A 23,833-nucleotide genomic window follows, 5' to 3' on the forward strand; every position below is an offset into this window, starting at 1 on the left:
TTGTATGCGATGTGAAATCACATCCTGTGAAAGATCATTTTGGGTCATGTTCATTTTTTTAAACTGTAAATGCCATTTTATCAGTTCACACAACAAGTTGTATTTTCTGGGGAAGAAAGACACCATGTGGAAATTCTATCCAATACTTGGCTTCAATATAATCTCACTAAGGAATGCACTGTGCCATAAAATCCATAATGTCCTATCATTCCTAGAGAATTCTAAAGGCCAGCAAAAGCTTGTGCTTTATACCCCTTTGTCTAGTTTTTTCAGACTCTTTTAAATGGTTCAGACAACAGGTCTTCCAATTTCCCCATGGCAAATGCTCCACAGTAACAAAGGCAGGAGACTGAGGATACAGCTGTGCTCAAGCTGGAAGAACTGCTCTGGCCCAGCACCTGAGCCAGCTCTGCCTAAGTTGCAGCCGCACTTCTGGATTTCCAAAGACCGTCTGCACCAGTGACACTATAAAGACTGGAAGCTGCTGCTCTTCTTAGCCTTTTTTTTTTTTTTTTTTTTTTTTTTTTTTACCTCTCTCTCCTCACTCTGTCCTGCTGGAATGGCTGGGGTGGGCAGGGATCTCTGGAGAACATCAAGTCCAACTCCTGCTAAAGCAGGGTCACCCAGAGCAGCTTGCACAGGATCTCATCCAGACAGCTTTTGAGTATCTCCAGAGAAGGAGACTCCACAACCTCTCTGAGCAGCCTGTTCCAGTTCTCTTCTGCCCTCAAAGTAAATTTTCCTCCTATTCAGATGGAACTCCTTGTGTATTAGTGTGTCCCTGTTGCCCCTTGTCCTGTCACTGAACACCACTTGTTCCCATTCTCTTGATACCTCTTTTTCAGATATTTGTGGGCATTGATAAAACCCCCTCTCAGTCTTGTAATTCTGTGGTTTCAACAGGCTCAACTACCTCCACCTTTCCTCATCTGTTTCCTCCGCTAGAAAAAAATACAGGCACTAATAAAATATCAAATACATAGCTATTGATCTCCATAAGTTTTCACAGGACTACTTATGAGATCAATGGAAATGTCCCAATGGCAGAGCATTTGGAACCAGAGAGTCTCTTCCAACCCAAACCATTCTTTGATTCTGTGGTGTGATAAAGAAGTTGGTAGTTGAGTGGGACAAGAATCAATAATAATTTCAATGTCACACACTTAGGAGCCACTAGTAAGAATTTCTTCTGAGGATGGGAGCAAGAAGCAAGACTCAGCAGACTGTTTCAATGGCAAAACGATTACGATTACCCCCAGACTGCAACTATGTAAAAGACAAATACAATATTAGAAGCACGCACAAGCCTCTCCCAACTGGGAACACGTTGATGGTAAGGAAGAAGCAATGACGAGCGTTGTGGAACCAGGAACAGGGGCGGCAGAACTCTCTCAGGGAGGCAGGGACCAAGGCGCTGCTCGCTGATCAGGGCCTCTGTCCCACCGAGCTGCCGGGCACCGCCACAGTGCAGCGGCGAGGGCGGGCCGCGAGCCAGCACGGGAGCAGCCGCGGCCCCCGGCCTAGCGGAGGAACACCCGGGGCCGCTCGCCGCCGCTGCCGGGCCGCTTATCGCCGGCGCCTCCGCGGCCGCCTCTCCCACCGCTTCCCCAGGCCTCAGCTTCGTCCCCGCTCCGGACCGCAGCTGCTCCCCGGCCGCGGCGTCCGCGTCCCTATCCGTGTGTGTGTCTGTGTCCCCCTGTCCCCGCGTCCCCGCCCCCGCCCCGGCCGTTGGAGGTTTGAACAGCGCGCGCCCGCCCGCCCCGCCCCGCGCGCGCGCCATGGGGGCGGCGCCCTCTGCTCAGCCATGACAGCGGGAAGCCGCGGCCCGGGGAGCTGCCGGGGCCGGCCGCGGCTCTCGCCCGGGAGGGGCGGCCTGAGCGCTGTCATGCAGGACCCTACCCCGGAACGGGCCGAGGAGAGCCGGGCGGCGGCCTCGGCGGAGGGCGGCGAGGCCTTCTCTTTGCAGAGGGTGTTTGAGGAGGTGCAGGGCTCCTCGCAGCTGAGCGCGGCGCCCGCGGAGCCGCCGGCCGTGACGGTGGTGGCGGTGGAGCGGTACCTGGCGCAGACGCCGCCCGCCGCCCCCCCCCAGTACTGGTACGACGTGACGCTCGCGGACGGCGCGCGCTGGCACCGCTGCCACCTCGCGCCGCGCCTCAACGGGCTCGTGCAGCGCGCGCGCCTGCGGGCGGGCACGCGCCTCCGCCTCACCCGCTGCTCGTACCGCTACGACGAGAGGCGCCTGAACCGCGGCTTCCTCTGCCTGGAGGGGCTGGAGCGGGCGGGGGGCACCGCCGCCGCCACCGCGGGCACCCCGCCCGACGGGCACCGCCCGCTCCAGCCCCTCCGCGGGGACAATAGGCACTACCTGCCGCTCTGGAACAACGAGGATCCCTATGGAGACGTGTGGGTACCGGACAGGCCCCCGGTGCAGGTGGATGTGGATGGTAAGCCCGGAGGAGGCGGCTGTAGGGGTGCGGGAGGGACGCCCTGAGGCGCCCGGGGCACCCCGAGGGTGGAAGCGGTGCCGGTTTTGTTGGGCGTTTGTTGCCGTTTGTTGGGCGACAGAGTTGGGGAAGGGTCGGGAGCACAAATCCTGTGAGGGACTGCTGAGGGGGCTCTGCCTGGAGAAGAGGAGGTTCAATGGGGCCTTTTCGCTCTCTACAATGACCTGACAGCAGCGTGTAGCCAGCTCGGGCTCGGGCTCTTTCCCCAGGCAACGAGCTGCAGTGAAAGGGCACATAGTCTTAAGCGAAGGTTTTGCTTGCGCATTAGGAAGAATTCCTTCACAGAAAGGGTGGTTAAACATTTGAACGGGCTGCCCAGGGAGGTGATGGAGTTACCGTCCCTGGAGGAGTTGAAGGCAAGACTGGATGTGGCACTTGTTGCCATGGCCTGGCTGACAGGGTGGTGTTTGGTCATAGGTTGGATTCGATGATTTTAGGGGTGTTTTCCAACCTGATTGATTCTGTGATTGCTTGTGCAGCTGGGCTGAGCTTCCTGGTATCCTCCAGCTGTGTTTGGCCCCACTGGGAATGTGCCATCTGTGTCACAGTTCACCTGCTCCTGTGGGAAAAACCTCTTCCCTGGGAAGATGGTGAGGCACTAGCACAGGTATCCCAGAGTTGTCAACTTGTGGATACTTTGCCCCTGGAAGTGTTTAAGACCAGCTTGGATGGCCTAGTCTGATGCATCATGTCCCTCCCATGGCAGAGTATTGGAACGAGATGACCCCTTTGAACCCAACCCCTTCTGTGATTCTCTGTTGCTTTGAGAGAGTTTTTTAAACTCTAGGAACATCGACTGAAAATATGTAGCTGTGGTGCTTGTGCCCAGTCTTCTGAGGTGTCAAAAACACTGGGTGCAGTAGCAGTCTCGTGTCTGGTCTGTGGGGCTGGATGCTCACACTCAGAAGCTGCCACCCAAAATGTGGTCAGTTCTGGGGGGCTCAGGCCATTCCATGAAGCCTGGTGAGGAGAGAGGTATAACAGCACTTCTGCACGAGTGTGATGCCCTTGTAGGCTGACACCTGTGGGTTTTGTAATAGCCCTTCTGCTCATCTGACAACACTTTGGTGTCATTTAAAATGTGTCATCACTCTCAGTTAAAAAAAAAAAACAAAAAAAAACCTATGCTGTGTGCAGATAATTCATAACAGAATTTTATTGGTGAATGATATCAGCAGATGAGCCTTTTTAAATGTTAGAAACATTAATAAAATACATGTAGCATCCTGCCACTTTAATCCTGAAAACTTAGATGTTCAATCATGAATGCTCTTTTTCGGTCTTTTCTTTTCCCCTCCCCTTAACCTTAGTCTCCAAACTGACTAATCTTGGTCATCTGGAAATGACATGGAGAAGCAGAGTGCATTTCCATCCACTTCTTGTGAGAATCCTGCACAAATCTAGACTAAGGTACTATGGAAAACCAGAGAAAAAAATGGATATGCCTTATCAGGTAAAGAGGGATAAATGCATAGGTTAACACTCAAATTGCTGTAGGATATTTGAAAATATTTTTTCCCATATAGTAAGCACATAAAGTAACTTTATAGCTATTTTATATGAAAAATGTGGCCTTTACAAAAATGCTGAGCTCTTTAGAGCAGGAAATGCTGAATTTTGTGATCATATGTGTACAAACTTTAGTGGCTGTATTTCAGTTACTGTAGTTCATTTGAGTTTTTTGTGAAAAAATGGGTACTTCCAGGTGTTAATAGTTTAACAGCCTAAACATTTCTGGTCTCTATGCTTTGAAAGTTGGAGTTAGTATGTCCTGTCAAAAAAAAAAGGCAAGATATTTAAAATATTTCTAGGCCCTGATTCTCTCATCTGTTGACTTTCAGATAGATTATTTTACTGTAAAATTCTTAATGATTTTTCTAGTGTATTTAACTTGTATATATTTAATATATTTAACCTTCTAATATATTTAACTTAAATCTAATAGATTTAACTTGTATTTTTGTGTTGAACTTCTTGGAAAAGGAGACTGGAGGTGTAGTGGGTTAGTTTAAAAATCTTTTTTTACTGCTCAGTTTCAGATTCAGCATTTGCCCAGTTTAAAAATCGGGGATTTTTTTCCACTCTAGTATTCAGTACAAGTTCTGGAACATCTTCTATATCCATTTGTAACAGAGAAATAATTTATGAGTCAAATACTTGTGCATTATCCAAAATAAATACCTAGCAGAATGATAATAAATAAGATGACTGTATATTGTCTCTTTTTTCCCCTCAGGCTTACTTTGAAGTTGCTGATGGCTCAGGCATGATGTCAATGGTTTTGTGGAATTCGCTGTGTCCTGAATGGTATCACAGTATGAAGGTTGGCACAGTGCTGCTCCTTGCCAAGTATGCCATCAAATCCAGTTACCCGTTTAAAACACACCCCACCCCAGGGGATTCACAGATGAAGAGATTTGCTACAATTGGTTAAGTATTGCAGAAACCTATTTTGAGTCTATGAAATACAGCTGTGCAAAGTAGTAAATGTAAAATAGAAAGTGATCTGTTGCTGATGTTAATCGATAAGGTATAAATCCTTAATTTGTACTTCTGAAAGGTGTCTAAGTGTCCAGGTTCATGCTGTTTCCTGTTTATATTGAATCATGTCTACCAAGTTTACTGCCACAATTAGTTAAAACCTTTATTTAAAAAATAAAGAAATAAAAAAAAAATCCCTGGTATCAGGAACAGAGATTATAAAGATAGGCCTCTGGTAATGATTTTTAACTCGATTCTACTTCCTGCTTAATCACACACATATCACTTGTACACTGCTCACACCTTTTTCCAGGTCATTGAAGGACATTATCACCTCATCTGGCTTTAGATTTTTAGTGTATACTGTCAAAGCCCAGAGTATCTGCACAGCTCCACAAAATGAAAAGTTGCATTGATGACTTTTGTGTGCTGAAAGAGCATCACTGTGGGAGGATGTGTATGAAGAATATTCCTTGGCTGTGAGAAAGCATTTTCTTACTTGCCAGTTGTTTAGTGTGGCAGGTACTCAAAGGAGCTATACTACAAAAATACAAGTCCTGCAATATAGCAGTAATGGCCTTTTCAAACTGGATTTGATCGACTTTGGGGTTGTTTTCTCTCTTCCTTCACTCTATATGAGCTCTTTCCCATTTTGTGCTTTTGTACTCAGAACAAAATGACAGCCAACATTCAGAAAATTCAAATAAGTTCTTGAAACAATATGCATGTTGGTGAAGGGTGATCTATGTATAACTTACTGACAATGACAGTTTCCTAATGGAGTTAGGAAACAGTGCACAAAAAGTTAGCTACAGTGCACAAAAATAAGCAATGTTTTCACTGCCAGAAGCAATATCTTCCCTGACTGATAAATATTTGCATTAAAACCAGATCTCAGTGTGTGAAGTATTTGTGATGGCTTGACAGGAAGATAGATAGAAATGTTTAGCCAGGAATGGGAGTTTGTGAGGGAAGGTGATGACAATTACAAGCCAACCCTGAAAACAATTATAATTGCCACAAAACTTTTTTTATCCAAAGAAGACAATAAAATATGCTATCTGAGGTGACTTTTTCTATGGGCAAATATCTTTGCATTTTCATGGCCCTATTTACTCTGCACTTCTGATTTCTTACAAGCATTATTGGGGTAGAAGTGGTAACAAAGAGATCAAAATGGCCAGCCAAGTCAGCCACTGGGCTGTAAAGGGTAATAGCTGTGTAATGGAAGAACTAGAAGTCACTCCATTGGAAAGCACCATGGTGCACAGATAAACTGCAGAAACTGTCAATCTTTGCTTCACACAAAAGTATGTACAGAATCTCAGTTTCTTGCACAAAGCTGAGAATTTTGTCTTAATATGAATTCACATGATGCATGGATGGATGGTATGACCATATGTTCTATAAGAACAGAGTCACAAAAGAACAGAACATCCAGAAAAAAATTCTAGAGCATTATTTTATGCATCCATTGCATGAGGGTTTTGGGTTTTTTTTGTTCAGATGAAGTGAAATTATTACTTCACTAAGTATCTCTATATTCTCAATGTGGGACAATATTTCAGGTTTCAATTACACTAAATCACAAAAGTAACAATTACTTTTTTTTTTCATTTATTTTAAATTTGTAATTCCATCAAATCCCAACTTTCCAGTGTGTCCTTAGAACCATTCACCTGCAAATATTGTACAGTGTATCTGGAGAGTTATCAATTCCCCAGTATTAAAGGGTTTCCAGATGGAGATTCCTGCAGGGCTCTATGCTTCAGGCACATCCCTAGACTTCTGTGAGTGAGCTCTGCATTGCTGGCCTCTGTTTGCAGCTGCAGCATTGAGGGACTTGCTGAGAGGTGCTGTTTCACAACCTAAAACCTTTGGAACTTAGTACCAATGCCTTGAATTCCACTGCCAGGCAGTGTCATATTTTCAGTTTCACACATCATTGAATTTGTGTGGCACTGATGACAGCCTTTGTGTGGACTGACCTTAGCCAGGGTATTATCCTGACCTGAGTGTATGATACTCATTTAATCTCAAAATCATCATTCATTTAATCTCAAAATAATGAAACAATTGAGACATAGTTTTGATGCATGGGAAAGTTTTGTTTCAGGAATTTTCTTGGCAATATGTCCTAAATGACCATATGCAAAACCACAATTGTTCTCCAAATACATTTCTAGGAAGCAGAAGCCTAGAGAATATTCCTAAGTAGAGGGTCTGACTTGAAGTAAACACCTTCCTAATGTTGTGCTGCCAGGGTGAGGCACCCAATATAATTACCTAAACAGTTGTATGCATTATTTATATATACTTACTTACTTTCCTGGGTGCATTTTTTGAATAATCCCTTACTCAAACCCAAGAAATTTCATCAGACTCTGTCTTTTATATACCAGCAAGATTTGTCCTGTAATGAGACCACAGAGTACTGCCTTGTGTATTCTAGAAGCTGAAGCCACTCTTCCTCTATTTTTTTACTCTGGTTAAAGAACACCTTGGGTGCCCCAGTGCTCCACCATGTTTGTAATTTAGCATCTAAACAGTCTGAGAAATAAATTAAAATGTTCAGGTTTTATAGAATAGGCATGGGAATGCCTTTTGTTTTCCTCCATGGCCATGGTGTATTTCTATCCTGTTAATAATTACCCAAACTAGCATTAGATATGGAAATTCTCATGCACCAGTTCTGTTTTACTTCATTGTCTGAACATCAGTTTCAGACTTAGTGACATTTGACAACAAAGCTAGTGTAAAAAGTACTTTGTGTCTAATTAGTATGATTGGATTTGTTCCTGTTAAAATACTGCCTGGATTGGACTAGTTGGCTTATGTAGGCAGTTGGAAAGTTTAACATTACTCAGATGATAAAATTGCTTTGTTGTACCTGAATTCCTTACTTTATTTTGATAAAAACCTGAACTCAGAGAAATTGATGAATAATTTCACAAAGTTGGAATATTTAAGAAACTTTAGCCTGGTTTCTTTATGGGTGTTGTTACTTTTATTATATTATTATTATAACAATGATGATCATCATCATTTGTACTCATGCTGTAAGTGTTACTGACTTTTTTTCTTTGTCAGAAATTTGCCTTAATGTTCGAGATCCTCCTACTGAAATAAGTATTATTCCGGAAGAAATGGTTAAGCCGGAGTGGGGATTACCTGAAGTTAAATATAGGTTTATCACAAGGTAAAATAGAATTTTGTTGGTTATCAAGCTGGAATTTAAATTACACTACCTTACAGTGAATGTTAATTGAAATGCTTTTTGCAGAGTTTCTGAGAAAGCTTACCCAGCTTTCTTCTATTTTGCTTTTAGGTCAGAGCTGGATGACTTACCGCACAATCATTCCTGTGATGTTATTGGTCTTGTGACATTTGTAGGAAGGGCTGAGCGAGCCAGAAAAAGAGGTTTTTCTATAAATATGACTTTAAGAACTTATCACATAGTTTCTAAATTTCTAAGTAAATGCTCATACATTTTTCTTAATATTTGTTTATCTAGAACACAGTGAAGACTTCTGGCTGTATCGTTGGGCACATGCCATTGATGGGACCTCAGACCAACCATTCATACTGGAATTGTTTGCAACTTCTCAGCCAGATGTGTTTGAGCATATTCATCCAAGTATTCATCAATCTATAATACTTACTAATAATTATTTTTAATGTTTTTCTAGTTCATTGTGAATTTCTGAGATTAGTTTCCACTGAGTAAAAAAATGCCACAATTTATCTTCTCAAGCAGAAGATAGTGGATCAGAAATTAAAATTTAAGAATAAAAAATAGTTTAAATATTTGAAACCCTTACAAATTGCAGTCTGTCAGCGTAAACAATTAGATGGATAGCTGGGCCAGGGGCTCCTCTGATCTCCTTCATTTCAGACGTTTCTGTTAAGAAGAACCTGGGCAATGTCTCTAGCATCAGAGGCAATTAAAGGCAGCAGCTGGTCAAATCTCTTGCTCCTCTTGACTTGTAAATACCTGCTTTTTTATAGACAGGAATAATTTAAGAGGACTGAACGAAGAGAGAGGTGAAAGTGGAAAAGTTTCATTTCTTTGAAACAGTGTTTTTTGCCCAAACAGCAATCATGACTCAGCTGTGTTAGTTATCACACATGAGCTAAGAGCAATAAATTTTAAACTAGGGAATTCTTAATTAAGGATTTTAAAAGAGCTTTAAATATTTCTTCTTGCCTTCTTTCTCTTCTCCTCCAAGCACTCATCCTTTTTTTAAGGATGGTTGGTGTTGATATGCATTTTTTATAACATTTGATGCAGCACCAGATGCAGTCCTGCTTACATTATGGCTGCATTCATCTTGAGTGTTCTGGGGAAGTGGGAAAGAATGACATTCCAGTGTTTAACTGAGATACTACCAAAAGAGTAAGTTTGAGCTGTGTATAGAAGTTTTGCAGTGGCATGCCATAATTTCTCATCATTTTATACTTTTTATCCTTAAGAAACACAGCTATCTAGTACCAGTGTTTGTACTGTTTGTTTCAGAGATAACCTATCCGATGAAGTATCTCATGTTTTAGTTGTAATATCTATGCTGAAATTAAATTGAAGATTTAATTGCATGTCCATATGGTAATTTATAATGGAGACTCAAAACATGCATGAAACATTTGTAGGGTCAAGAACTAAATTGCCTTGTTTAGAGGACTTAATAAAATTAATCCAGTGTGTGTCAGTCTTGCTATTCTAAAATCAATGAACTGTCAGGGAAAAAAATGAAGTTTTTTTTTTTCTCCAGTGACATACTTGGTGTGTACACAGATGAGAGTGATGACTGAGAATCCTTCCAGGACAGTTTACCTTACGACTTCAAATGAAAGTCAAATATTCATTACAGGTAACTTAAACTAGTTCTAGTTTTATGTAGTTCTCATGTTATTTTTTTGGAAAGGGTGTTTTCATTTCACAGCACAAATAATCAGTAAGAGACTATGAGGTAATAAGGAAACATCACTGCAGAAGACAAGAAGGCAAATGGCATTCTTGTGAGGCATTAAAATGGGTTTATCTTATGAAAAGTATTTCTAGGTTAAGACATGTTTCCTAATTCTTTCAGGCTGTTAATCTTTTGATAGGCAGTTACCACTTACTTAAAACATTAAAAAACACTTGCAGCTTTCCTATTCTAGGAGCTTTATTGCTACTTGTTTTGTGTTTTTCTGTTATTTAACGTTTGAAATTCATTGTCAAATGCAAGTGTAGTCAAGGAATTCAAGGTACTAATTTTGTAAAACACTTTTGACAAAAGACATCTTTTGCACTCTCTTGTCAGGATTTTCTTGTTTTTTCTAAGTAGTGTTCAGGGGACTTTCAAAATGAGAACAAATGTCAGTTGCCTGCTTTGGTTTTGATACCTGATTACTTTTGTCTTCAAAGGGTGGCACAAGGGCCAGCCATACACCAAGGATGCCAAAGTAAAAAACTTTATTCAGTGGACGAAATCACAAAGTGAAGCTGATCAAATAAAGAAAACTGTCATCGGTGGCTATTACCCTTTTCCACGACCTCCTGATAGCTTTTTGAAATATTGTAAAAACAATGAAGGTATCATGTATGAAATATCTTTAAGATTTGTGGCCTTTTCCAGTCAGTCTTACTCCAAGAAAAGCTCCCTTTTGTGAGTAAATGTTTTATAGGCTAAATCCTCACCTCACAGAAAATACTGCATTGCTAGCTGCAGGAGAATTGTAGAAGCTGACATGAGCTACACATATACCCAGATGTTTTACTCTGAATATTCTGCCACATCGAAATTAAAAATACTTATTCTGAAGGCTACATTGAACTGGAAATTTCACCTGAAACAGAAATTGTGGTGTCTGATAATGCATACCAAGGGATGCTTATGAGCTAAAAAGGTTTATTGTTTTAATTTTTTTTTACATGTGATGTGGATAACAAAAAGGTTTAGAATTCTTTAAAAGCATAAGTTTAAATCAATTTATATTTAGTAAAAATAAAAAAATCTTCTTTTTAGTCTTGTGTTCAGAGATTTTTGTTCTCTAAAACTTTATTCTGGAAATTTCTTTTTTGCAGTTGAATCAGTTTTGAAACCCATAGGTGAAATAGGGAAACAGATTGAAGAGCTGCACTACAGAGAACACAAGCGAATTGCTGTTCAGGGAATAATTACGGCCATAAGATACATCAGCTGTAGCAATGCAGCTGAAGAAGCCCCAGGAGGGGAACTCGTCCAGGTATGGTGTGTGAGTTAATGCCAAAGCAGCTGTGATTGTCATTAGAATGGAGAATTTTACATTTGAGTTCAGAACATAATTACATTGTCTTTTAATCTGATTTTTGAGAGCAAAATTTTAAAAAGCAATGATTCAGTGCTTCTCTGAAAGTGTTCTGGCAGTCCTCTGTAAAACTTGTAACTGTTTAAAAGTTACTAGTTTGACTGATAACCTGATGTAAATTGGAGTGTGGGAGAGGCAACTGCTGCAACATGCTCACTTGTCACTTCCTAGACAGAATTTACCTTATTAATATGATTAGAGTATAATTTTTGCTAGATGTAAGTTGACTGTCAGAAATTTTCAGGTTTTTGAGTTGGAACAAATAGCTTTAAGTGCATTGAAAATCTTAATCAATTAACTGTTGTTGCAGAAAGATACCTCTCAGTCTCTTGGAAGTCCTTCTGTGTCCAAAGAAGACTGTGTTGACAAGGGAAAAAATGAAGAAGTTAAGTCTTTTCTGGGGCCACCCTGCACTCCTGGGGAGCATCAGCACCAAGCTCTGCTGTCAAAGGGGAGTTCAGCTAAGAGAAAGACAACACGCAGAGTCAGAAGAGATGCAGAACAGTAAGCTGTCTTCATAAATAAGTGGTGGATCTTCTAAAAAGTGTTTCAGAAATTAGGCCAGAGCCCAGGCTGTAGAAAGTAATAAGAAAGATTTAAAAGCTTATATAGTTTAATCTTTGAAATGTAATTATGTACTTTTCCTAGCATAGGTGATGACAATTACACTGTTCATGCTAATGAAGGATTAATTAAAGTAGGTTTGCAGTGCTCTCTTCTGATTAATATTTATACTACTTTCTTACTAAGCTCACAGATTTGAAATAAAAGTAGTTAATACTTGAACCAAATGTAGTTTAGTGACATAGCTGTGGAACAAACAACAGTTACAGTGATGTGAAGAAATCAGATAGCTTGGCTGAAAATGCAGAATCAGGTATACATGTTCCTTAATTTCAAACGCATCTTACTTTTGATTTCAGGGCAATGGGGTGTACTGCATGTAGCTGTAACTTGCTGTCAGAAAGGAAAGTAAATGGTGGTCATGTGCTAACCTAAGGGCTCAAAATAACTTGTAATTTATCTGATACAACTGTGTTAAATTCAGGAGTAAAGTAACTGCTTGTATAAGACTGCTCTTTGTTGCAACACTTGTGTAAAATCTAATACAGCCATACTCACTATTGAGAGCCTGGTGGAAAGTTTTAAAAGTCAGGCCAGTCACATCTGTTTTTTTGCAGTGGATTTCTCATACTATAAAGGGTATATTTTCTTCTTCACTTTTCACATTCAGAAGTCATAATGTGTGAAGAGAGTGGATATTTAGAATGTTTTGAGGGGAAATGAAATAAAATATAATTAGCATTGAATGAAGATTTAGTATTTACCTTGGTAAATAGAAGTTTTGTCTTGGCAGTGTTATAGCAAATTTAGTGGATTCTATTCCATATGAAAGCTTCCAGCATTTGAGTGTCTTAGTTTAGTTCTGCCTAAAAGAAAAACATCAAAGTCCCTTGCTTTGTGAACTTCCATTTAAATAGATACTGAAAAGTAATGGTGAATTTCCTACTTTAAGGGGAGGTACATCTGTTAGTCCTGTATCGTCTTACCCCTATTTTACGCGGACTGTAAGAAGAAAACTAGGGTAAGTCATGTGAAATTAATTGGTTTGAATAATTGCAATAATCAAACAAAAATACTCTGAGTAAAAATTTTACAGATCGGGAATCTCTTCTAAGGAAGTAAAATGAAAGAACAGACCAGGGTAGAGTTTCATGTTTTCTATTCACTTGTCTGCACTGACTCTAAATATATCTGAAACTTAATTTTGAGCATGTTATTAAACATCTTATATCGCTACTACTTCTACTAAGGAATATATAATAACAGAGGTTCATCATGGTAATGAATGGATTTTCTGGTGGTGGCTGAGCTGTACATTTTTCTTCATGCTACAGAGGTGTAAGAATAGTTGTCCCTGGGAAGCCACTCCCCTGGCTCCTTTCACTCCCCAACACTCAGTTGTTAAATAAGTTAGTTTGGATCCAGAGAAGGTGGGGTTTTTTTGAAGTCCACAGAGGAATTTCAAATCCAGAGCCCTGTCAAGTCTGGAACCTACTGAAATAAATACAAAAGTGAAATTACTAAGAAAACTGAGTGAGCATTGTTATTTGTTAACCAGGGGCTACAAGCTTCTTTCCTTTGAGCATTTTTAAGGGCCATAAATTCTTGTCACTTGTTCCAGACAGAACATGAGCAACTTGAATGTTTGAACTCCTTGGTGTTAGTAATTTAGGATGTTTGTGTATTTTGGGAGTGATCTGGATTTGTGTCATGACTACATATATGGCTCAGTTGCCTTTTTGTTTACTTTTAGCATCTCTTCCTTTTCCCCCCTAAACCCAAGAATCACAGTGCTAGGAAGAGGGCAACAGTGGTAATGAGGGAGCTGATCAGAGTTTTTGACCATTCTGCCAGTACTGCTCCCCTACAAGCATGCCTATTTTCTTGAAACACATTTATTGGAAGCTAATTTGCAGCAGCTTTTTCTGTGGGATAAATGAGGCTCTTTTGAACCCATGTGTCTGTTGTTTCCTGGTCTTTTTGGTAGAAACTGCATTTTCTAGGAGAAATGATTACTTGACTTTGCAGCTGGTTCATTGAAAGCATCACCTTGCTTAAGGTCACAGTTCTGCAGGTGGTGCAGAAGTTTGCAGGGGCTTCTGGTACAAATCCATAGCAAGATCAGGACATTTTCCTTGACTGTAAGGAATCTTGTTTTCTTTTGCTTGCTGAGAAATGTTCCACTTTACCCAGGGTGGGGGGAGGATGGGAAGAATGTCTTCTCCCCATTTCTTATAGGTGAAGCCAGAAGTTAAGGCATGTTTACTTTGTTCTCTGCTTTTCTCAATCTGCTACTCTCCTCGCTACCTGTGTGTCCACTGTATGCCATTAGTGCTAGAACCCCAGCTAAAGGAGGAGAAAGTCTGTGTTGGATTATGGAAAGCAGTTTCACTCTATATAATTAAAAGGTAACTTGTGTATTTCTGTAACTAACTATAGAATTGTGCTGAATTCTCCAAATTGCCAAAGAAAAATAGAAAATTGGCTGACATACTTTAAATTTGCATTGTTTTCTGTTCTTTAGATTTAGCAGAATGTCAGCTCTCACTGAAATACTTCAATATGTTGATGAAATAACAACAGTAGTTTTAACAATCTTCACATATTTCAGAGAATATTCTGAGTTGGAAGGGGCCCACAAGGATCATTGAATCCAAATAGTAGAGATATGTTTTAAAGTACATATTCTAACTTAAACTGTTCTGCATCAAGACTTTTGTATGTTATTATAAGCAGTAAGAGTTTATTTTGAGGCTTTATATTGACAGCTACAGTTCCTGCATTTCTGAGGTAACTTACCTGATTTTTAAGGGTTTCAGAAAGAACAAAGAAACTGGGTAATTTAGTACTATTGTTGATATTTATATCCTTGCTAGTAAAGATCTTCTACATAATGGTACTTCTAAGCATTTAATGTACTCCAAAGTAATTTAATTTATAGAGAATGAAGCGACGGTGTATGAGGAAAGATCAGGAATTTCAGACAGGATTATTTTTATGTGGAAGTGAAAGAAGCACAGTAGTTTTCTTAGAATTTTAATCTTTGTAAATGTAGTGTGTAAATTTAGTGTGTTACTATGGAAATGCTGCACTACATGCTCCCACTCCATGCATGAAATGAACTTGTTTGCCTGCTTCTGTCCTTGTAGTTTCACTTCTGTATTTTTTGTCACATAGACACTTTTGTCCTTTTTCCTTCCTGTGGATGTGACAGCTAGGCAATGGGGACTCTATAATATAGGGAAATTCATCTTGAGGTTTGTATGACTGAAAGTTTCACTGCATGTGATGTTTCCTTCACAACCCCTTTTCACATAAATCAGAACTTGTCAGGGAGAAATTGGTAGATACTAAAAATTAATTCTTGTAGACTTGTCAAGTTATCATAAAAAGCTTTTTGGTCTCTCTGTTACATGCTGTGGTAGATGTGTTTATCACAATGGTGTCAGAACAGTTTGTTCATTTCAAACCAGTCTATAAAAAAAGTTTTATCAGTGAGTGGGATGTTTTCTTGTGCTGTTTCGAGGCACTTTACTTCCTTGCACTATTTGGGCATAGCTGTGAGTTGTAACTATTTTTTTTTCTTAATTTCATTTATGACATATATTCCCAGTGCTTAGGAAATAGGTGTGAAGCATTGGGCCATGCTTATTTTCCCAGTAGTTTCTCAAAATACCTATCTGCCATAGATTTGATTGATGTTATTTTTGATGACAATACTTTAAAATAAAATGAATGACAAATTGAATATCAATGTATCTGAAAACAATGAAGAAAGGATTTTTTCAAGTGGACATCTGTGCAAAGGGGGATGCTGCAGAGTGCAGGCTGGAAACAGCAAATCTGACAGGGCACAAGTTCTCCTAAAGCTGGCATAGGTAAAATAGGCTGTGGGTGTTTTGGTGTACAACAGCAGGAGCACATTGCAGTAAGTGGAAGGATTTGGGTGGCCTCAGGTGCATTGCAGACATAGATGGTTCATTCACAAAGAAGCACCTGGACTGTGTTAGAGACATGTAGTTTCCCTTGCAAGCCTAGCTCAAGCCAGGCTCTTCAGACATCCAGCACAAAGCAGGCCTGGAGGAATAATGTGTTGGGCAGGTAGAAATTATCCCAGCTACAGATCTGTGAAAGAAGTGGGGAAAAACCATGACAAGTTTTTTTCATATTTTCCTGAGGCTCTGCTTCCTTTAAATCAGAGCTTGTTCACTTCCAAATCTAGACAATTTTAAAAGAAAAAAACCCATGATATCCACTTTCCACAATATCCCCTTGTCAGCAGTATGACTTGGTTTAACCCTCTGCTTTAATGAGGAGAGAAGTTGGTGTGTATCTAACTTGACACGCTGCTTTCTGAGCAAGCCTTTCTTAATACTGTGCTGGGGTTTCATCTTACGTTTGACAGGTCCAAATCTCAAAAGTGAAAATTAATTTTGTGAGCAGTAATTGTGAGCAGATCTTACTGCTTAAGTGAGGATTCTTTTGTGCCTAGATTTGGACATCACAAGGAGGTCATTTCAATGATGATACATCCATGATGGGAGTGCATTTCTTAAAATATACTTTCATACTCAAAACCCATAGTGCATTCCCTTTTATGTTTTCACTAGATACTATTTTAGACATTTTCCATTTGTTAGGAAATGTTGACATGAAATTTTCAAGATACACCATAGTATGAAATAGAAAAAAAAACCTGCAAATCCTTATGAAATACAATATCAATACAATATGCTGTCCAGTAAACAGCATGTTCATCTTTGATTCCTTTTTTGCTGTTTGTACCTTGTAGTTATTGTTAACTGCTTTGATGGTGTGGAATTTTAATGGTTCCTTAACAAAGTCTTCCTGTTGCAGTTGTTTGTGATGCAAGATAATCAAGATAGTCCTTTCCCTAAGTTTTTTCAGACATCACAGTAAGTTCTATTCTAATAAGAGGAATATTCTGATAAAGAAGAAAAGAATACATGAGCCTAAGAGCTTATTTTACCATATTTGCTTGCAGAGTGCCTCTTATGTTTTTCTTCTGCATAATATCCTAGGTAATTTATTAGAGATTGATAAAGAATAGCTTCTTACCATTAATTCAGAACTTCATGATTAAAAAAAGAAAGTCTAACAAATACCTAGTTTGCTTCATTGAACTGATCATTACAACAGGGCAGTATGTCCACAGGAAATAGAGGTTTGGCATTTCTGTCATTTTGGATTCCGGAGTGGTGGCGTGGCCCCGTTCATGCTGTGTTTCTGGGTGCTGAAGGGAACGGCAGGACAGCGCAGCCTCATGCTGGGCAGCCGGTTTTTGCGATCTGGTCACCTGTGATGTTTGGCCGTGTCACACGTGGTGTTTCGGCCAGGTGCCGGTAGAGGGCAGCAGACACCGGGCTGCCAGTGCAAAACCCTTCCCCGTCTGTTTCCCAAAGCCAGGAATCGGGCAGGGCTGCTCCTGAGCTCTGCTGAGCTGATTTCCTGAGCACAAGGCGTCTCGTTGTGTCAAGCTGCTGTATACAACTCTCACAATAAGGAATCAGCTCATTCATTCGAGCTTGTATCATTTATCATTAGAAGTCTGTCTTTTGCTGCATAGAGTTTGAGGTTAATTAGGTTTAAGGTAAATAAATAAATATATGTATACACACTATCAATTTCTTTTTATAGCTTAGATGAATATCAGCATGGACCTTCTGTGCAAGATAAAAATGGACAGGCTGTGTCAGACAGTTTGCAGTTTTGCACAGGTACGTTGCAAATAGTTGTCATATTAACCATAGGAGGCTTAAGACTACTTCTTTTCTTCAGGTCCGAACCAGACAACAAAGATATCCTTATAACCTTTGTTAAGACAGTTCCTCTGTACATCTGCTTGCATCAGCCTCTGGGGAACCACTGTACCAATGTATCATCAATGTCATTCTACTCAGTGTTCCCTGCTGGGTTCTAAGGCATGGCTGAAAGGACAGCACTGGATGGTTTCCCACTATGGGCAATAAATTTGTACAAGTTTTAAGTTAGTTTAGTATCTCAGAAGCACTTTATAGTATGAGACCTCACATTTTCTTGTGGCTCTTTTAATTTCTGCCATGTGTTCATAATTGAAATTTTCTAATGAAAATCATGTGTTATTTAACAGAGGAGTGATACAATTAATGAATTAACGAAATAACAAGCAACGAAATGTTTTCTGTGCTTATAATAGATCAAGAAGAAATGAGTAATATAGCTGAAACTGAAGAGACTGGAAGAACTTGTGATTCCTGGCAGAGTGACCTGTGGACACAAGTGAAAGACAAGTTAATGAATTATTTTCATCACAGCAAAATTTTCCCAGAAAGTATTCCATGTAAATTTGATTATGCGCACAAAGACTTACTTATGCAACAGTACAACCTTCATGCAGCAGTGCACCAGCCAATAGAAGCCAGAACAGATAAAAATATCAATGAATTTAAAAGTACTAATGGCCTTGGGTATTATGAAGTGACAGTTCTGGGTAAGTAGCTTGCCTTGTAAAAAAGGTTAAGCAAAAGCAGTGTAAATTCATCAGAAACTGAATGGATTTCTCTAAAGGAATCAGTTGATTCTGAGTATTTCCTGAGGTTTGAAAAATTATTGACATTTTAGATTTTTGTTACAGTCCCCATTTAGGGTAATTTTTATTCTCATTAAACATACCTTTCAATGAAATGCCTGAATATCTTGTTTGTAGTATCACTTTTCGTATAATTTCAGTTTTTGGTATAGTCTTACGAGTGTTATTTGAAAAATGTGTGTAGTCCTTAAACTATTGATTATTTCAGTTAGAAGTAGGTCCTGACATAATCAGGCAAATTATTCAATTGCACTTGCCAGCTGAGTCTCTGATGGAGAGATGTTTATCAGAAGCAAGTTAGTGTTCTTAAAAGGAAAAAGAACAACTATAAATGCTTCTTTTCAGCATTATTCTCATTGAGTTGGTTTTTTTCATACTGTTGCTCCTAAAGTGCCTTCTTTCCTTGGCAGAAAATGAAAGGCTGTATTTTAGCCATACTCATGAACTGTTCCATGCTGCTTCTGGTTCACATGAAGTGTCAGTTGATTGATTTTTATTTATTAAAATATAAATATGCAAGTTGATGTATATCTGTTTGCTAGCTTTATTGAGGGTTATTAAGTTTGATTTTGTTTTCCCATTAAAAGGGGACAGAAATTGCCTTGCTTAACAATGCTCATGTTAAGTCCCCATAATGTAAAAGTTTTCATTATTTGCTGAGGGGCATTTGCAGAGAAGGTGTTTGAATATTTGAAGTCGTTAGAATCCTGGGACTGACAATACAATATTGAAGATGAAAATAGCACTGCATTGCACGCTTTACTGGTTGTAAAATTAATTTCTCTGCCTTTGCAGATGAAGTTAAGAGGAGGATGAAATGGCTTCCAAGGTTTAATATTTTCTGAACTATTAGCATTGTTAACCTTAAACCATAGTATTTCATAACATCATATCAATTTGAATGTGCTTGTGTATAATTCTATAGAGAAACATATTTTTAGAGATTAATTATTAACTAATGGACAACAAACATGTAAATAAAAATCAGAGCAATGGTTTGTTTAAAAAAAGAGAAGTGGTGAACAAAGTTGCTGATGGGCTGAATACAAAGTTTTCTGCTAACATAAAATATTTTTCTTCAACAGGTATAAACCATGACATAGCCATAGATGTTGCTTTTCTTCCACTGTTTTGCCCTGACAATCCCCACGTATTTCAACTGGAAGACATTCAGAATGATACATTATTATCTTATATGAGTTGTATCTCTACATGCCAGCAGAATGCTGCCAGCAGTGGGAGGCTTCATGACACATTTCCTCTTTCAGGTGAGATTGCCTTTCACTAATGTTACTCATTTATCATTTCTTGGTTTATCTGTCAGTGCAAGAGTTAATCCTCTGTAGAAATCTCTGGTGTAGATCAGACATTGTTCACCTCTTCAGTGAAAGAGATGTGAATTCTATTTCACTACTTTTAGTAAATGGCTGTAATAGTTAACTTTCAAGGCAGTTTTTGCTGGAGCTGTTATCCTCTTCTGAAGACAGTATTTTAATATCCAAACTACAAACTCATATCTAATTCTGATTCTATCATTTCTACTGATGGAATTTATGAATAAAATTTTTCACTGAAAGAAGGTTGAGCATTACTGTATGGAAAACATTATCAATTCTGTACACCTCTTTATTGTGTACAGAGTATACAAATACCTTTTAAAACCACCTTTCCTTAACTTCTAGATGAAATTGTAAAAGCAGCGAAGGAGCTCGATGGCAAACACGTTATCTGCATCTTGGACATGTGTCACTTGGGTGATGATAAGGTGGAAGTCTTTCTGAGCAAAATCTACAAGACAGTGGAACCAGGTGTGCTGGATCCAGTGTAATTTAATAACTTAATTTTCAAATGTATATTGTTCAAAAGGAGGGAAATAAAATTGCTGTAATTTGAATACACCCTCTACACATTGCACTTTTCTAGAACTAGCAGACACAAATACAAAATCTTAGGGCAATTGTAATGGTCATCCATGTAACTGGAAAGGACAATTGTTGCCTTTATTTTTCAGTCTTGAAGCAGATGAGACAGTATCTTGGTCACTGATGTTCAAGAAGGATGAATAGGCAGTACAGTGAGCTGATAATTTGGCAGGATACCAAGGAGTCAAAGTGATTGTCAGCTGTCTTTCTTTGCCTGTGCAGTAACGTGCACAGAAAATGTAGATATCTGGGTGAGAACTGAGGAGAGGCAAGCTTTCCTAATATTTAGGGCAGTATTTGCAAAAGAATTAATGGGCTGTGATAAAAATTTAGGCTGAAAATTAGAATTTTGATGTTCTGTAGTGATCTATTTTAGTGAAAACTACCAGAGGCAGCCTAACTGCTCTTTAGGCTTGAAGCTTACTGTGAAAGGGATTAAATACCGTGGTGCCTTTAGTACCATGATCCAGGAAACCACTTTCAGTTCTTTTCACCTGAGCAAGGTCAGGTGCTATGTTTTTATATGTCTGCTTTTGTACACAGAGTGTTAGGTAGTCAGTATAGCATCCAAACATTTTTAACATATTTTATTCATTAATACAAGTAATGAAATATTTTTAAAAGATTTTTTTGTTGGAACTTGCTTCTAGCTTTGCAAGAGAAAACTGCCTTTAAGAAGTGCTAATTATGGCAGGATATACAGTTTGCCACATCATTTCTAGGTGTTTTCTGAGAACATGAAGGAGTTCAGCAACTGTGAGAAGCTGCTACTTCCACAAAAGCAAAAGACTAGAAAATTCTGCCAACTTTTTACCTGTACCGAGGAGCAACTGGCTCCTGCTGATCCAGAATCAAGTAGCACATTTTTCTTCCATGTTAAACAGCCTCAAATCACTTAAAGAACTGATTGTTACAAAATTATTTTCAAGCAGGAAGCTCTTTTCTATTTGACTATGTGTCCATTTGAAATGCTGCTCTCAACTCAATTCTTTGAGAAGAAAGAATTACAGAGACTTGCCAGGTAAATTGTACCATTATTGACCAAAGCCCACAGAGTTAATTTATAGGAACAGATATATTCTTAGGCACATTTTAGCAGCCTGTTGGTAATTGGAGATTACCTTTCAAGTAGTAGCTCACTTGTCTGCCCTGGGGGCAGTGGACTTTGTCTTCAAGTCCCTGCCCTATCTTCAGTTAATGGTAATTTGACAGATAAATGTAATTGATTTTGTTACATACAAGTTCACAGGCAACTACAGATAAAAAGTCATTAAATTAATAAAATTATTGTGTCTTTCTAGTGTAGTTTACAGTTTAAAAATATATTAAGAAGAATAGTTTAACTTAAATTGCACTGGAACTAAAAGTCAATTAAATGTGACTGTATTGTATCTATTTAATATGAATCAGAAGTATTAGTTCTGGAGCAATGTTTGTCAACTCATGCCTTTCAGAGTACCCACAGAAGGTAAAATGAAAAAATACCAACCCAAGAAGAGTAGGGTTGCAGTGTTATTTGTGTCATTGTGCTGCTTATGGGTATGTGAAGGTGAGAGGCCATTGCTCTAGAGTGAGAATCACACAGTACTTCATGTTCCAAACTGAGCCATGCTGACTGTGTCAGCCAATATTTTTTATTTACATATACTTCAGATGAAGTCTAATTTTAATGAAACTGTTCGTTCTTAAGGCAATTATTAAAGGAATTGTCTTTGTACAAAAGGACTGATGTGGCTGATTGTCACAGAGCCACACTGATGAGATGGTCCTGCCACCTTCCTTCACCCCATGCCATAGAAATGGAGCCAAAGGCTGTTTGTGGGATTGCACTGCTTAGTACACTTTAAACATAAAGCATTAATCATTTCTTCTTGTATGTTAGGACTTCCTAACTCTAAAGGAAATACCAGAATAATGTGGAATATAGATAATGTTTTAAAACATTAAAGGATATAGTTTTATTTTACTCAAGTGTTTGAAATTTTTCGTGGCAAAATCTGGGAAGGAGAGATACTTACTCTTGCAGAATGGGGTGCCAGTGTTGGCAGCACAGGCTTTCTGTGTGCAGCTGGTGAATATCCAATGCCTGTAGTAGACTTGGAATTTTACTGCTTTGGATCATGCTGTAGAGTCACCATCCTGCTAAATTACACTGAACTTAATATGTGGAGTTCAGTGGCTGAAGTGCTGCAGTGTTACTGTGATTCTGCTACTGCCTGTCTCCCTCCTCCCTGCAATCCAGCACTGTCAGACTGGAGCAAAGGTCCTCTGCAAAGAAACCACTTGGTGTTTTACTTCATTCAGTGTTTATTAACACAAGTGTAAAAACAATTGATTTTTTGAGCTTGAGTCTGTCAAAATTATAGTTTTGCCATATTAAGCTAAGATATAGAGTCATTATTCCTGCAATATGTCAAAGGCATATCACCTTTATTGCTGCTGTGTATTGCTACTGCTGAGGGCAAAATTATATCAGAGCACATTTCTTTACTGTGGAAGGTGTACCTGAACGAAGAACTGTGCTCTGAAACCTTAAAAGTACGTGTTTCTTGTGTTTTCAGCATTAATTTCAAAGAATGGAGGAAGGTAGGCATATGTAGTTAGTGGTACTTTTGAGTGTATAAAAGTTCCTAAGTTTTAGATCATAAAGGTAATACTAATTTTTAATTAATGTGATGTAGAAGTTGTGCAACACTGAAAAACAAAGAATATAAATAAATTAATATATGTAATCCTCTTGGATTGTTTCTTTCCATTTCTTTCCTTTTTACTTCTTGTAAGTTGTTTTGATTTTCTGAGAATCTTCTCCACAGCCATGTTTACTCTTTTCAAGGAACTTTAAAGGCGAAATAGATGAACTTCCATCAGCATCTGTGCCACCAATTGCAGCTTCTCTTGGCTTTCAACATGGTGTGAAGCATGGGTTTGTAGAAAAAGAGGAAAAAGGGGGTCTCTTTGTCCCTTCTCCCCCTGCTGTGCTCCAGGACTGGGGCTGAGCCCCAGGCTGGGCAGAGTGGGATAGGAGCCAATTCCTTGGCTGCTTGTCAGCTGAGTGGGCTGGGAATGCCACAGCTGTGTGTGCTCTGCACACCCTGGCATCACAGCCCTTCCTGGGCTGTCTCTGTAAACCTGCAGGAAAAGAAAGAGCTGGGAGAAGATCTGCTCTGCACTTGGGGAAGCTCTCAGCTGCTTCCCCACCCCAGGCTGGATGTTACATTTCCTCAAGAGGAAGGAACTCTGTACAGCAGCTGAATCAGCTCCGGGCTCTGCAAACTACACTTCTGTCACCCAAGGAGAGACATCTGCTAAAGCCAGTGTTACTGACGTCCACAAATCCTCATGGCCTGCTCAGCTGCTGTGTCTGTTCCCAGCTCTGGAAGTTGTGTGAATTAAATGAACACTGCAAAGCTCGGGCACATCAAGAGGAGTTACTATGCAGCTTT

The 23,833-nt window shown here is 39.4% G+C and overlaps 1 protein-coding gene across 1 annotated transcript; it reads left to right on the forward strand.

Annotated features, from left to right (window-relative positions):
• Positions 1-1,770: 1,770 nt before the first annotated feature.
• RADX (RPA1 related single stranded DNA binding protein, X-linked) lies at positions 1,771-23,127 on the forward strand. Its single transcript, XM_053955850.1, has 15 exons — positions 1,771-2,444; positions 3,815-3,957; positions 4,741-4,933; positions 8,076-8,184; positions 8,314-8,405; positions 8,500-8,622; positions 9,755-9,853; positions 10,393-10,560; positions 11,053-11,213; positions 11,626-11,819; positions 12,832-12,900; positions 17,538-17,617; positions 18,076-18,369; positions 19,554-19,736; positions 20,151-23,127. Exons 1-15 carry the CDS (start codon positions 1,805-1,807, stop codon positions 20,294-20,296), a joined length of 2,694 nt encoding a protein of 897 aa, XP_053811825.1. The 5' UTR covers positions 1,771-1,804; the 3' UTR covers positions 20,297-23,127.
• Positions 23,128-23,833: the final 706 nt, after the last annotated feature.

Source organism: Vidua chalybeata, chromosome 14 (assembly GCF_026979565.1).
Source record: "Vidua chalybeata isolate OUT-0048 chromosome 14, bVidCha1 merged haplotype, whole genome shotgun sequence".
NCBI lineage: Eukaryota > Metazoa > Chordata > Aves > Passeriformes > Viduidae > Vidua > Vidua chalybeata.

Bases quoted from the DNA above. Each gene is read 5' to 3' on its own strand.
- RADX (XM_053955850.1), top strand. From the start codon at position 1,805: ATGACAGCGGGAAGCCGCGGCCCGGGGAGCTGCCGGGGCCGGCCGCGG. The intron at 12,901-17,537 runs GTAAGTCATGTG...TTCTTTTTATAG, and splicing joins ACTGTAAGAAGAAAACTAGG to CTTAGATGAATATCAGCATG. The intron at 17,618-18,075 runs GTACGTTGCAAA...TGCTTATAATAG, and splicing joins CAGTTTGCAGTTTTGCACAG to ATCAAGAAGAAATGAGTAAT.